Raw genomic sequence first — 14883 nt, forward strand, 5'->3', positions numbered from 1 at the left:
CTTAGATGCTTTATTATGAACAATAAATCACATTTTATTTTTATAACTGGTGTAGGGTATTATATGGTAGGCTTCGCCCAACTATAACTTTTTACTTGTTAGCACATTGCAATGTTGGTCGTAGACCGACCCAAAAAGTATACACATTCTGTGTCTGTAAGCTGAAAACACGAGTTAGAAGACTCATTCTATTTGGGCTGCAAATTTGGACCAAAATTGACACAAAAAAACCTAATTGGACCTGATATTAATATCAATACATTACAATATTTTGATGGTGGGTATTTAATTTCGGCACAGTGGAATACAAACTTTATTTTTCAATACTAGAGGATTTTACATTTCTAACTTTCTACAAATCTGAATGATACCGGTAAAGGTAAATTACCTTGTTCTGAATGCACCTAAAATTTTAAATTAATACTACGAATATAATAATATGTTCCAAAACTAATATGTATTTTGAGTAAAATTCCAAATATTTTTCAAAGAATAGGTTCTAAATTGATGTTCGAATAATTGAATTGGTATCTGTTATAATTATTAGTTCACATGAAACAGTATGAGGTTTAAAAAAGTGCTTATGTCTAATTTCGGAACTTGATATTTATTTTTATTTAGGAAGTAAGTATGTATTTAAAAAGTTTCAGAAATTATGCAATTCTGAAAGTTTTTATTTAAAAATTGGAATTAATTGGATTGTTTTAATTTAAATATATCTTCTGTCTGTTAAATTTCCACAAAATTAAACAATTTTCTTTACAAATATGATGATTTAAAGATTTTCATATATAAAATAATTAAATTCATGTAATCCCGAAATCCCGTAAAATCCCGAAATACCGAAAAATCCCGGGATCCCGAAAAATCCCGGGATCCCGAAATATCCCGGGATTCCGGGATTGCAATTTTCAAAATCCCGAATCCCGGGATTTGTAAAAGCCACTCCCGTTTGGCATCCCTAATAAACAGAGACAAATATTAAACAATTATTTACCAAATATAGTTTATTTTTTTTTTACTTATCTAAAAATGCTAATGCAGTTGTAGTTAAAAAAATAAAATTATTTACTCCTGCTTTAGTCGTAACTTAAATTTTTACTACATAATTTACGTTCAGTCAATTTCAAAGCTCAACCATTTTGACCGACAAACATATTTATTTATTTATTTGTTTTCAATTTATACTTGGTGAAAATTTTGCCACAGCAGCAACAACAGCATAACAATTTGCAACATTTATTTAAATCGTCAATCTTGTTTAACCTCTTGTGCCACATTTTATTTCTATACACCTTAATGGTTCCAAATATTTAATGGGGTCATAACCAGCAAACATTTTACTTATAAATTTATGCAACACATCTCTTCACTAGGTACGTTATAGTGAAGTTTATAACTAAATCAAAAACCCGAATTTGGAACTTTAACTACTACTGAACTGTAGGCCAGTCTACAGCATGGACTATCAATAAGTCTATAGTATGGACTATACTCTATAGTCTATAGTCCTGGACTATATATAAGTTTATAGTCTTAGACTACAAATCTAGATTCTATACTCTGGATTACAGATTATTCTATAGTCAGGACTACAGAATATGCTATAGTCAGGACAGTAGATCATTCTATAGTCAAGACTATAGGTCATTTTATAGTCAGAACTGTAGATCATTCTATAGTCAGGACTGTAGATCATTCTACAGTCAGGACTATAGATCATTTTATAGTCAGGACTATAGATCATTCTATAGTCAGGACTATAACATTCTATAGTCTGGAATATAGTCTGAAATACAGATCATTCTATAGTCAGGACTACAGATCATTCTATAGTCCTGACTATAAATCAGCCTTTAGTTTGTTCTATAGTCTATAGTTTAAACTATACATAAATCATTATATTAGAACTATAGTCAGGACTATATATCATTCTATAGTCAGGACTATAGATCATTCTATAGTCAGGACTATAGTCAGGACTATAGATCATTCTATAGCCAGGATTAGATCATTCTATAGTCTGGAATATGGATCATTCTATAGGCAGGACTACAGATCATTCTTTAGTTTGAACTAAATGTAGTATGATTACTCTCGAGTAATGATTATTATATTTTCGGGACTAGTTGAGTATATAGTCTGCATTATAGATAGTATATAGTCTGCCCTATCAATCTATAGTCTGAACTATTGATCAGTATTTAGACTGGACTAAAATTAGCCTACTATCTGGAGCAGGCATTAGTTTATATTGCGGAAGAAGAGATAACTCATAGTGTAGTGTTTTTATCATCTGGGGTGTATATAAGTATATTTATTAGTCACCAGACAGAACTGCAAATCAGTCTATAGGCTGGGTTATAGACCAGTCTATAGTGTAGACCGTAGATCGGTCTATAGTCAGGATTACAGACAGGCTATACTGTAGATTTGTCTATAGTCTGGCCTATATATTAGACTATATCTTGACTATAGATCAGTCTAAAATCTGGAGTAAAGATCAGTCTATAGTCTAAACTAAAGATCAAGCTGTAGTTTGGTTTATAGATCAAACTATACTTGGAGCTATAGATTAGTCAGTAGTTTGTATTACAGATTAAGCTATAGTCGGAATTATAGCTGATTTAATAATTTAACATTTTGTTGGGTAATATCTTGGGGTTGTGTGTTGGTTTAGTTGCATGTTAGAAATTATTGTGGCGTTGGCCACTAACTAGAAGCAACATGAAGACTATTGTGAAATTCCAACAATATATTAAAGTATATATTTTTTATTACCAAATATCTTGCAAGGAAATTTTTTTTTTTCTTAAATAATGTTTCTTAAACATTGTGTGGCTGCCAGTTTTTTTGTGTCTATTCGTTCAAATAGTTTTAAGGTGATTTGAACATTTCCTGGACGAGATAAGAATATATGTATGTATATGGTTTGAAATATAAAGTAAAAAAATTATAATAAAATTGGTAATTGAATAAGCATTAAATGGGTGGGTCTTATTTGTTAAATATAGCCAAAGATTAGTAAACAAATATTGTTACTTTTAAAATAAAATGGAAAAATAAATGCAGTGGCAAATATATAAAAACATAAAGTTTTACAAACATTTAAACAATTTTAATGTTATGAGACAAACTGGTTAAAATATGATTTAATAGAACAAGATGCTTCATATTTTTTTCAAAACAAATTCTTATCGAAGTTAAACCAATAAGTAACAATACGAATTAACATTAATTTCAAATTCAATACCGGTAGTATTGACATTTATTTTGTAATCTACAAATCGAATAAAAGAACAAATGAACATCGCTGAGACTTGAATAATGTATGAATTTTATGAATGACTGCATAAATAATTTAAAATTCTTCAATTCTACTATTCAGCTATTATATCATTATTGTATTTTAATTCGTCTTTTTTTTATAAATTAAACATAAGTTTGTATATATTTTTTTGTTCTTTTAGTCAAAATCTTCTGGTATTACAACATTTTCAAATAAACGACCTTCAAAAACAAACAGACACTTGCTTAATAAAATAACATTATCATGTCTTGCAAAAATTTAATTTTTTATTTTAATTCTTTTCCATGATTTCAGTAGCAGTGATTTTGGGTGCTAAGAAAAACACTAGATATTTGGTCATTGATCTCTTGTTAACATTTGTTTTGCAATTTTTTTCTTTGCTTATTTGGCTTCTTTAAACTAATTATAAAACAACGGAAGTTAGTTGTTGAGATTATTTTCAGATAATTTTTGAAACTTATTTTAAAATTGATTTTAGTTTAAGAATTAAATTAAAACATGCTTTTGGTTTTAAATAAATAAAAAATTGAATTTTTAAATTAACTTTAATTTAATAAAATTTTTGATCCAAGCTAGTCAAGTCAGTTGCCTTTCAGCACTTTTTGAAGACAAGAGCAAGCAAGAGCTTAAGAATTAAAAAAAAGAGATGTCGAGTCAAACACCGCTAACCTATAGTCAAGTCTATAGTCTGGACTACAGATCAATCTACAATGTGGACTATACTTCAGTCTACAGTCTGAACTATATATATATAATTCAGTCTGCAGTCTCGACAATAAGGCTGGACTATAGATTAGTTTATAGTTTGGACTATATATCAGCCTGGCCTATAGATCAGTCTATAGTCTGAACTATAGATAAGTCTTTAGTCTGGACTATAGATCTGTCTATAGTGTGGATTATAGATCACTCTATAGTCTGGGCTATAGATCACTCTATAGTATGGGCTATAGATCACTCTATAGTCTGGGCTATACATCACTCTATAGTCTGGACTATAGATCACTCTATAGTCTGGACTATAGATCACTCTATAGTTTGGACTATAGATCAGTCTACAGTCGGGACTATAGATCAGTCTATAGTCGGGACTATAGATCAGCCTATAGTCTGCACTATAGATCAGTCTATAGTCTGGACTATAGATCAGTCTATAGTCTGGACTATAGATCAGTCTATAGTCTGGACTATAGATCAATCCATAGTCTGGATAATAGATCAGTCTATAGTCTGGACTATAGATCAGTCTATAGTCTGGCCTATAGATCAGTCTATAGTCTGGACTATTGATTAGTCTATAGTCTGGACTATAGATCAGCCTATAGTCTGCACTATAGATCAGTCTATAGTATGGACTATAGATCAATCTATAGTCTGGACTATAGATCAGGCTATAGTCTGGACTATAGATCAGTCTATAGTCTGGACTATTGATTAGTCTATAGTCTGGACTATAGATCAGTCTATAGTCTGGGCTATAGATCACTCTATAGTTTAGGCTATAGATCACTCTATAGTCTGGACTATAGATCACTCTATAGTCTGGACTATAGATCAGTCTATAGTCTGTACTATAGATCACTCTATAGTCTGGACTATAGATCTGTCTATAGTCTGGACTATAGATCAGTCTATAGTCTAGACTATAGACTGATATAGTCTGGACTAGACATCAGCCTATAGTCTGCACTATAGATCAGTCTATAGTCTGGACTATAGATCAGTCTATAGTCTAGACTATAGATCAGTCTATAGTCTGGACTATAGATCAGTCTATAGTCTGGACTATAGATCAGTCTATAGTCTGGACTATAGATCAGTCTATAGTCTGGACTATAGATCAGTCTATAGTCTGGGCTATAGATCAGTCTATAGTCTGGGCTATAGATCAGTCTATAGTCTGGGCTATAGATCAGTCTATAGTCTGGACTATAGATCAGTCTATAGTCTGGACTATAGATCAGTCTATAGTGTGGACTATAGATCAGTCTATAGTCTGGACTATAGATCAGTCTACCGTCTGGACTATAGATCAGTCTATAGTCTGCACTATAGATCAGCACATAATCTGGACTATAGATCGGTCTATAGTCTGGCCTATAGATCATTCTATAGTCTGGAATATAGATTAGTCTAAAGTCTGGACTATGGATCAGTCTAAAGTCTGGACTATAGATCAATCTAAAGTCTGGACTATAGATCAGTCTGTAGTCTGGACTATAGATCAGTCTCTAGTCTGGACAATAGATCAGTCTACAGTCTGGCCTATAGATCAATCTATAGTCTGAACAAAAGATCGTTCTATAATCGAGACTATAGATCAGTATATAGTCTGGACTTTAGATCAGTCTATAGTCTGGACTATTGACCAGTCTATACTCTGGACTATAGAACAGTCTATAATTTGGACTATAGATTAGTCTATAGTCTAGACTATAGGTCAGTCTATAGTCTAGACTATAGGTCAGTCTATAGTCAGGACTATAGGTCAGTCTATAGTCAGGACTATAGATTTATCTCTAGTAAGGACTATAGATATGTCTATAAGTTGAACTAAAGATCAATCTGTATTCTAAGCTTCAGATCAGTATATAGTCTGGATATAGGATAAGTCATAAATAACTCTACAGTTTGATCTATAGAATTGTCTATAGTATATTGTCACGTATTAGCTGATCGGAGATAATTCTGTTGTATTTAACATTTAAGATACATATTTATAAAAAAAACCTTTTAAAATCAAGTGACATTTAATCAAAAAATTATAAGAATTTGTAACATCAAAAACTAAATTCACAGTTATGTAAAATTTACTTAGTGACCTTAACTAAATCTGTAACAAAAACTTGAGTCTTAAAATAAACATCTTGAACTAAGCAACATTTAAAGCATTGTCATCAATAGCAAAAAATTGGCAAAAGTTCAATATTGACGAGGTATGTTCTAGTTATTAAAAAAAAACATAACAGAAACAAACCACAATAACTAAAACAATTGACCGTTTTCAATTAAAACTGAAGCTATTTTTGATGTGGTTAATAGTTTTTTTTTTAATTTTAACTTTATTTTTTTAAAGGTCACTCACTCAAGCGCTGCTGTTACCGGAGTCTGTAAACGAGCGACATGTGTTGGTGATACAATTGTTACAATTGTCTAAGACCCAATAACAAACTCTCGAATATTTATAAATCGAACATACTTACATATGTATGTGTGTGTTAAATTGAATTGCAACTAAAAAATACTTTTTTAATCTAAAGATTCTATTTTATGAAGTTTATGCTCACAGCGCTTAGAGCTCACCTGTCCATATGTCTTCATTATTTAGTTTTTAATATCAAGTTTATTGTATTTTAGTTTAGATTTGATGTCATTTTAATTTAAATTTATAAACAAACTGAATTCACCTGTTGTTTTAAGTTGAAAATCACTTAAAGTTATAGGTTGCCAATATATAAAAATAGCATGTCTTAAAACAATAGAACTTTAATGAAATCACAGCAAAGTAATTAAATGCGAATGAAAAACAATGGCAGACGTTCTAAGATGTGTATACAGTGGAACCTATAGTTGAGAAAATGAAATCAATTGACTCTTTAACACAAATTTTATTTAACCTTAGTATTACCAAACCTGTATGATGTATTAGATATACAAAATCTCAATCGACTGAAAGTTTCCTTCACTCCAACATGACAAAATATATATCCTTATATTAACTTGAATCTGTGGCGAATATCGACTACAGCTGTGGTCAGCTAATTGGAAACGCTCTCTTTATATTACAGCTTGACATGATTTGTATAATATTATGAAAATATTATCTTAGATTTTCAGTTCGAAACTCATGTATTTTATAAATTGATGTTGTTATAATAAAATGAAATGCATTTTGTTGTGGAACATTTCTTAATTCCTTTTCAATTTTGAATTTGGTGAAAATCGCCCAAAGATACATCAAAGAAATTGCGACAACTAATTGGAAACGACCATTTTTTATTAAAATTTTTTTAAGTTAAATCTAATTTTGATAAAAAATTTAATTGTACTTTGGTAAATATTATTATTAATTTAATTTATAAGAAATTTTACATCATTATTTTTAGGACTAATAATGAAAATAGAACAAAGAAATATTCTTTCCCTGGGTAGATCCATTTTTGAACTTCATAAAGCTTGTAAATCGTAAAAAGATATAGGATAAGAGCCCTATTGTTCAAAAAAATATATTTTTAATCGTTTATAGCATTTTAAGAAATATGACACTGATAATAACGCTCCACGTGAAAAATTTTCCGAAAAAATATCAGCCCATCCCAAACCGGATAATAAGACAAATCTCTAAAACTGGCCCAAAGGAATCATCCACGGGCATCCAGCGGTAAATTTGAGAAAAATTAGATATAACGTTATCTTAGCCAACTATTTCACGATGTTTGGTGGAATCGGGGCATATTGGAAGAGAATCGCGAAGGAAACCTTTAGCAGCTAAAGTTTAAAGAATTTGTTATATCTCATTCGAAAATCTGCCACACCTTTTACCATTTATTGTACCTTGTATATTGAGGTATAATACGATTAATCTCTGTTTCAAAGCTCCGAAGTAAATAATTCCACTGATTAACCGTCTAATTTTGATAAGATCAGGTCAATTCAACACGATATTTCATATACAAGAGATATTGCAAATTCTTTGAATTTTAGTTGGAAAAGGTTTCTTCCGCCCTTTCTCAAGATGCCCCGATTCCGTCAAAAATCGCGAAATAGTTGGCTTAGATAACGTTATATCTAATTTTTCTCAAATTTACCGCTGGATGCCCGTGGATGATTCCTTTGGGCCAGTTTTAGAGATTTGTCTTATTATCCGGTTTGGGATGGGCTGATATTTTTTCGGAAAATTTTTCACGTGGAGCGTTAGTATCAGTGTCATATTTCTTAAAATGCTATAAACGATTAAAAATATATTTTTTTGAACAATAGGGCTCTTCTCCTATATCCTTTTAAGATTTACAAGCTTTATGATGTTCAAAAATAGATCTACCCAAGGAAAGAGAATTTCTTTGGCCTATTTTCATTCTTAGCCTAAAAATAATGATGTAAAATTTCTTATAAATTAGAAACAATATATACCCAAATGCAATTACATTTTTTATCAAAATTAGATTTAACTTAAAAAAAATTTTAATAAAATATGGCCGTTTCCAATTAGTTGTCGCAATTTCTTTGATTTAGCTTTGGGTGATTTTCACCAAATTTAAAATTGAAAAGTAAATAAGAAATGTTCCACAACAAAATGCATTCCATTTTATTATAACAACATCAATTTATGAAATACATGTGTTTCGAACAAAAAATCTAACGTAATATTTTCATAATTTTATACAAATCACGTCAAGCAGTAATATAACGAGAGCGTTTCCAATTAGCTGACCACAGCTGTATATGTATTAGTTATTAGTTTATGTATAGTATAGTTATTCTTTAAATTTAAACAATATTGTTTTCATTTAACCCATTCGACCCACTGTTTTCTAAAATGTTTAACCGGAACATATGTCAAATGCTTTAAACTGCACAACAAACAAAAACTTTTGTGTCTGCAAACTGCAATATCGAAACAAAAACAACAATTAGACCCCACAAACAACAACTGTACTTAATGGTTCTAAAACAAACGAGACAAAAATAAACACAGCATTCAAATCCAAAACTAAACCAAAAAAAATATATATTCACACATACTCCACGAAACAATCCAAAAAAAATTTAACTTAAAACTATATACCTATAATTAATGTTTTACATGGATGTTGCAAACGAAAAAAAAAAATAAAAAAACTTAAAAATAAAACTATTCGTATCATGCAAATCATTATAACACTTTGATTTTTCACTAGATTGCTGCTACTGGCAGTCACAGTGCAGAGTAGTTGAGAGCCAGACTTAAAGGCAGAAAAATGTAGCCAAAAGGTAAGACAGTGCATAAGGTAGAGAAATAAAACAAAATGTGAATAAACAGTGGCACTGGATATATGAATGAATTGTTTTGGAAGTAGTTTAAAGGAACCAATTCATTAGACACCGTAGTCAAACTACAGTTGAACTAAACTAGAACTGAACTAGAACTAAACTAGAACTGGATACTGAACTAGAACTGAACTAGAACTGAACTAGAACTGAACTACTGAACTAGAACTGAACTAGAACTGAACTAGAACTGAACTAGAACTGAACTAGAACTGAACTAGAACTGAACTAGAACTGAACTAGAACTGAACTAGAACTGAACTAGAACTGAACTAGAACTGAACTAGAACTGAACAAGAAGAACTAGAACTGAACTGAACTGAACTAGAACTGAACTAGAACTGAACTAGAACTGAACTAGAACTGAACTAGAACTAAACTAGAACTGGAATAGAACTGAACTATAACTGAACTAGAACTGAACTAGAACTGAACTAGAACTGAACTAGAACTGAACTAGAACTGAACTAGAACTGAACTAGAACTGAACTAGAACTGAACTAGAACTGAACTAGAACTGAACTAGAACTGAACTAGAACTGAACTAGAACTGAACTAGAACTGAACTAGAACTGAACTAGAACTGAACTAGAACTGAACTAGAACTGAACTAGAACTGAACTAGAACTGAACTAGAACTGAACTAGAACTGAACTAGAACTGAACTAGAACTGAACTAGAACTGAACTAGAACTGAACTAGAACTGAACTAGAACTGAACTAGAACTGAACTAGAACTGAACTAGAACTGAACTAGAACTGAACTAGAACTGAACTAGAACTGAACTAGAACTGAACTAGAACTGAACTAGAACTGAACTAGAACTGAACTAGAACTGAACTAGAACTGAACTAGAACTGAACTAGAACTGAACTAGAACTGAACTAGAACTGAACTAGAACTGAACTAGAACTGAACTAGAACTGAACTAGAACTGAACTAGAACTGAACTAGAACTGAACTAGAACTGAACTAGAACTGAACTAGAACTGAACTAGAACTGAACTAGAACTGAACTAGAACTGAACTAGAACTGAACTAGAACTGAACTAGAACTGAACTAGAACTGAACTAGAACTGAACTAGAACTGAACTAGAACTGAACTAGAACTGAACTAGAACTGAACTAGAACTGAACTAGAACTGAACTAGAACTGAACTAGAACTAGAACTGAACTAGAACTGAACTAGAACTGAACTAGAACTGAACTAGAACTGAACTAGAACTGAACTAGAACTGAACTAGAACTGAACTAGAACTGAACTAGAACTGAACTAGAACTGAACTAGAACTGAACTAGAACTGAACTAGAACTGAACTAGAACTGAACTAGAACTGAACTAGAACTGAACTAGAACTGAACTAAACTGAACTAGAACTGAACTAGAACTGAACTAGAACTGAACTAGAACTGAACTAGAACTGAACTAGAACTGAACTAGAACTGAACTAGAACTGAACTAGAACTGAACTAGAACTGAACTAGAACTGAACTAGAACTGAACTAGAACTGAACTAGAACTGAACTAGAACTGAACTAGAACTGAACTAGAACTGAACTAGAACTGAACTAGAACTGAACTAGAACTGAACTAGAACTGAACTAGAACTGAACTAGAACTGAACTAGAACTGAACTAGAACTGAACTAGAACTGAACTAGAACTGAACTAGAACTGAACTAGAACTGAACTAGAACTGACTAGAAGAACTGAACTAGAACTGAACTAGAACTGAACTAGAAACTGAACTAGAACTGAAACTAGAACTGAACTACTGAACTAGAACTGAACTAGAACTGAACTAGAACTGAACTAGAACTGAACTAGAACTGAACTAGAACTGAACTAGAACTGAACTAGAACTGAACTAGAACTGAACTAGAACTGAACTAGAACTGAACTAGAACTGAACTAGAACTGAACTAGAACTGAACTAGAACTGAACTAGACTGAACTAGAACTGAACTAGAAACTGAACTAGAACTGAACTAGAACTGAACTAGAACTGAACTAGAACTGAACTAGAACTGAACTAGAACTGAACTAGAACTGAACTAGAACTGAACTAGAACTGAACTAGAACTGAACTAGAACTGAACTAGAACTGAACTAGAACTGAACTGACTGAACTAGAACTGAACTAGAACTGAACTAGAACTGAAACTAGAACTAGAACTGAACTAGAACTGAACTAGAACTGATCTAGAACTGAACTAGAACTGAACTAGAACTGAACTAGAGCTGAACTAGAACTGACCAAGAGCTGAACTAGAACTGAACTAGAACTAGAACTAGAATTAGAAATAAAGAGCAATAATTACCAAAGATTTCACTCCTTTCTACTCCTGATATAGCTAACAGCTAGACAAAAGATTGCATAGAATTAGTGTAGGTTTGTTTTTAGGCAAATTGAAGCATCTTTTTCCGTACATAAACTGCCATGAAGACAAGAACAAAAAAAAAAATAAAAATGTTTATAATATTACAGCAACAGTTGATATAAGCGACAACTGAACGAATTAGCGGCAGCAGCAGATGCTACAGAAACATCACAACAGCTGCTGCCAGAAGATAACTACTGTTTTAGCAAAAGTCAGCAAGTTGCAGCATAGAATAGAAACAAATGAAAATGGAAGAAAAAAAAAAATACTCAAACATAAATTCTGACAAAATGCTGCCAACGAAAACGATTTAAAATACAAAAGACCAGAGCATTATGCAGATAAAGAGTTTTATGTCGTTTTTCCAATGTAATTTAGTCACTATTGTTGTTATTGTTATTTTTGGTGTTGCATTTTGATGTCATAGTGGTTGCATTGTTTTAATGAACTTAATTTTTGTATTTTGCATAAAAATCTAAAATCTTAGAAAATATAAAAGTCGTGGCATTGTAAACATCGAACATCAGTTGAAGTTTTCCAGCACAACAAATAACAAAACAAAAGGATTTAGAAAATTGGAATAAAAAGCAAAACAATAAATAAACTAAAAAGGAAATCCAAAAAACAAACATGTTAACCAAAGTGGTAAGTAGATTAAAAGAAATACATATTTGGAATTTGAAAACTTAATAGGATTTTTATCTTTATTTTAGACTTTCGCCTTGTGTTTAGCCTTTGTGGCTTTGGCCTCTGCCCGTCCTGGCTATTTGCATGGTCATCATCATGCCCATTTGGATTATCCCTTGCTGCATCATGAGCCTTTACATGTGGCCAAATATGTCCATGTGCCAGCTGCAATATCCCATCAAAGTTCAACTGTTATACATAGTGCTCCTATCATAAAGCCTGTTGTGGTGCCGGTGGTTAAACATGTTTTGCCCATAGTGAAAACTTATCATGCTGCACCTATTATCAAAACTATACATCCTGCTCCTTTGCATTATGACCCCTTCTATCATCATCATTTTGATCATCATGATTTTCATCATTATCACTAAAGCAACTTCCTTTAATTTCAAACTGACTTCTGAACTAAATCTAATCATCTGAAAGATTTTGCTGCAATTTAAAAGAACCCTCCATATGAGTAAGTCGTTCATATTTACATGAGTCTGGAACATCATTAAATGTTTTATTTTTTTTTTTTTTATTTTATAAAGTAGGAGTATTTACAAAAGTGAAGTGTTTTTTTACAGTTTTAATGTTAATATTTTGTTGTTAAATTTACGTGGAAACTAAAACAAATAAATGCAAAGATACAAGTAAATAAGAGTGTAATAAAACAATTCTTTAAACCGGCATATTTGCTAACAAAAGCATCAAAAATAATGAAATAATTAATTCATTTTTAGATAAAGATCTAAGCTTTTCAAAAAGCTATTAATTATGAATATGTATTGTTTGTGATATAAGTTATAGCGGAATATGTGGTTTAATGTGGGAATTAATATTAATCATACGCTTCGATGGCGAATGAAATGTGTAAGTATGGGAATTATCTTTAATGCAACAGATGTTCTTTAGTAATTGAATGGGGAACAAAAAACTGATAATTTTTAAACAATAACACAGATCGACAAAATTTTAATAAAAGTCGAAAAACCGAAGTTGTACCCTCTTAATCTGAAGACATCTCGAAGAAGAAAGAAGATATGTCCGAGGATAAGCCTTTATTTTAAAGCAGGCAGAATGAACTTTCAGATAGCATACAGCATTTTATAAATAAAGTTGTCTTGGCTCTGTTATAACATCTCAAAAAGGGTCAAACTTCAGAACATGATATCTCGAATAGACTTGAATAAAGACTCGACTATAGACTAGACAATAAACTAGACTATAGACTACACTATAGACTAGACTATATACTAGATTATAGACTAGACTAAAGACCAGTCTAAAGACTACACCAACTACTAGACTATAGACTAGACTATAGACCAGATTGCTATGTACTAGACTATAGACTAGACTATAGACCAGATTACTAGGTACTAGACTATAGACTAGACCATAACTAGACTATAGACTAGACTATAGACTAGACTATAGACTAGACTATAGACTAGACTATAGACTAGACTATAGACTAGACTATAGACTAGACTATAGACTAGACTATAGACTAGACTATAGACTAGACTATAGACTAGACTATAGACTAGACTAGACTAGACTAGACTATAGACTAGACTATAGACTAGACTATAGACTAGACTATAGACTAGACTATAGACTAGACTATAGACTAGACTATAGACTAGACTATAGACTAGACTATAGACTAGACTATAGACTAGACTATAGACTAGACTATAGACTAGACTATAGACTAGACTATAGACTAGACTATAGACTAGACTATAGACTAGACTATAGACTAGACTATAGACTAGACGACTAGACTATAGACTAGACTATAGACTAGACTATAGACTAGACTATAGACTAGACTATAGACTAGACTATAGACTAGACTATAGACTAGACTATAGACTAGACTATAGACTAGACTATAGACTAGACTATAGACTAGACTATAGACTAGACTATAGACTAGACTATAGACTAGACTATAGACTAGACTATAGACTAGACTATAGACTATAGACTAGACTATAGACTAGACTATAGACTAGACTATAGACTAGACTATAGACTAGACTATAGACTAGACTATAGACTAGACTATAGACTAGACTATAGACTAGACTATAGACTAGACTATAGACTAGACTATAGACTAGACTATAGACTAGACTATAGACTAGACTATAGACTAGACTATAGACTAGACTATAGACTAGACTATAGACTAGACTATAGACTAGACTATAGACTAGACTATAGACTAGACTATAGACTAGACTATAGACTAGACTATAGACTAGACTATAGACTAGACTATAGACTAGACTATAGACTAGACTATAGACTAGACTATAGACTAGACTATAGACTAGACTATAGACTAGACTATAGACTAGACTAGACTAGACTAGACTAGACTATAGACTAGACTATAGACTAGACTATAGACTAGACTATACTAGACTATAGACTAGACTATAGACTAGACTATAGACTAGACTATAGACTAGACTA

General features: G+C 31.6%; 1 protein-coding gene across 1 annotated transcript; it reads left to right on the top strand.

Annotated features, from left to right (window-relative positions):
- The first annotated feature begins 12214 nt into the window (after nt 1-12214).
- LOC119602056 lies at nt 12215-13076 on the top strand. The gene is made up of 2 exons (XM_037953381.1): nt 12215-12366; nt 12435-13076. The coding sequence occupies exons 1-2, from the start codon at nt 12352-12354 to the stop codon at nt 12777-12779; spliced, it is 360 nt and encodes a 119-aa protein (XP_037809309.1). The 5' UTR covers nt 12215-12351; the 3' UTR covers nt 12780-13076.
- The last annotated feature ends 1807 nt before the right edge of the window (nt 13077-14883 follow it).

This window comes from Lucilia sericata, unplaced genomic scaffold (assembly GCF_015586225.1).
Source record: "Lucilia sericata isolate MDLA Ls3-8-SP2 unplaced genomic scaffold, ASM1558622v1 Contig000207F_arrow, whole genome shotgun sequence".
NCBI classification, from domain to species: Eukaryota; Metazoa; Arthropoda; class Insecta; order Diptera; family Calliphoridae; genus Lucilia; species Lucilia sericata.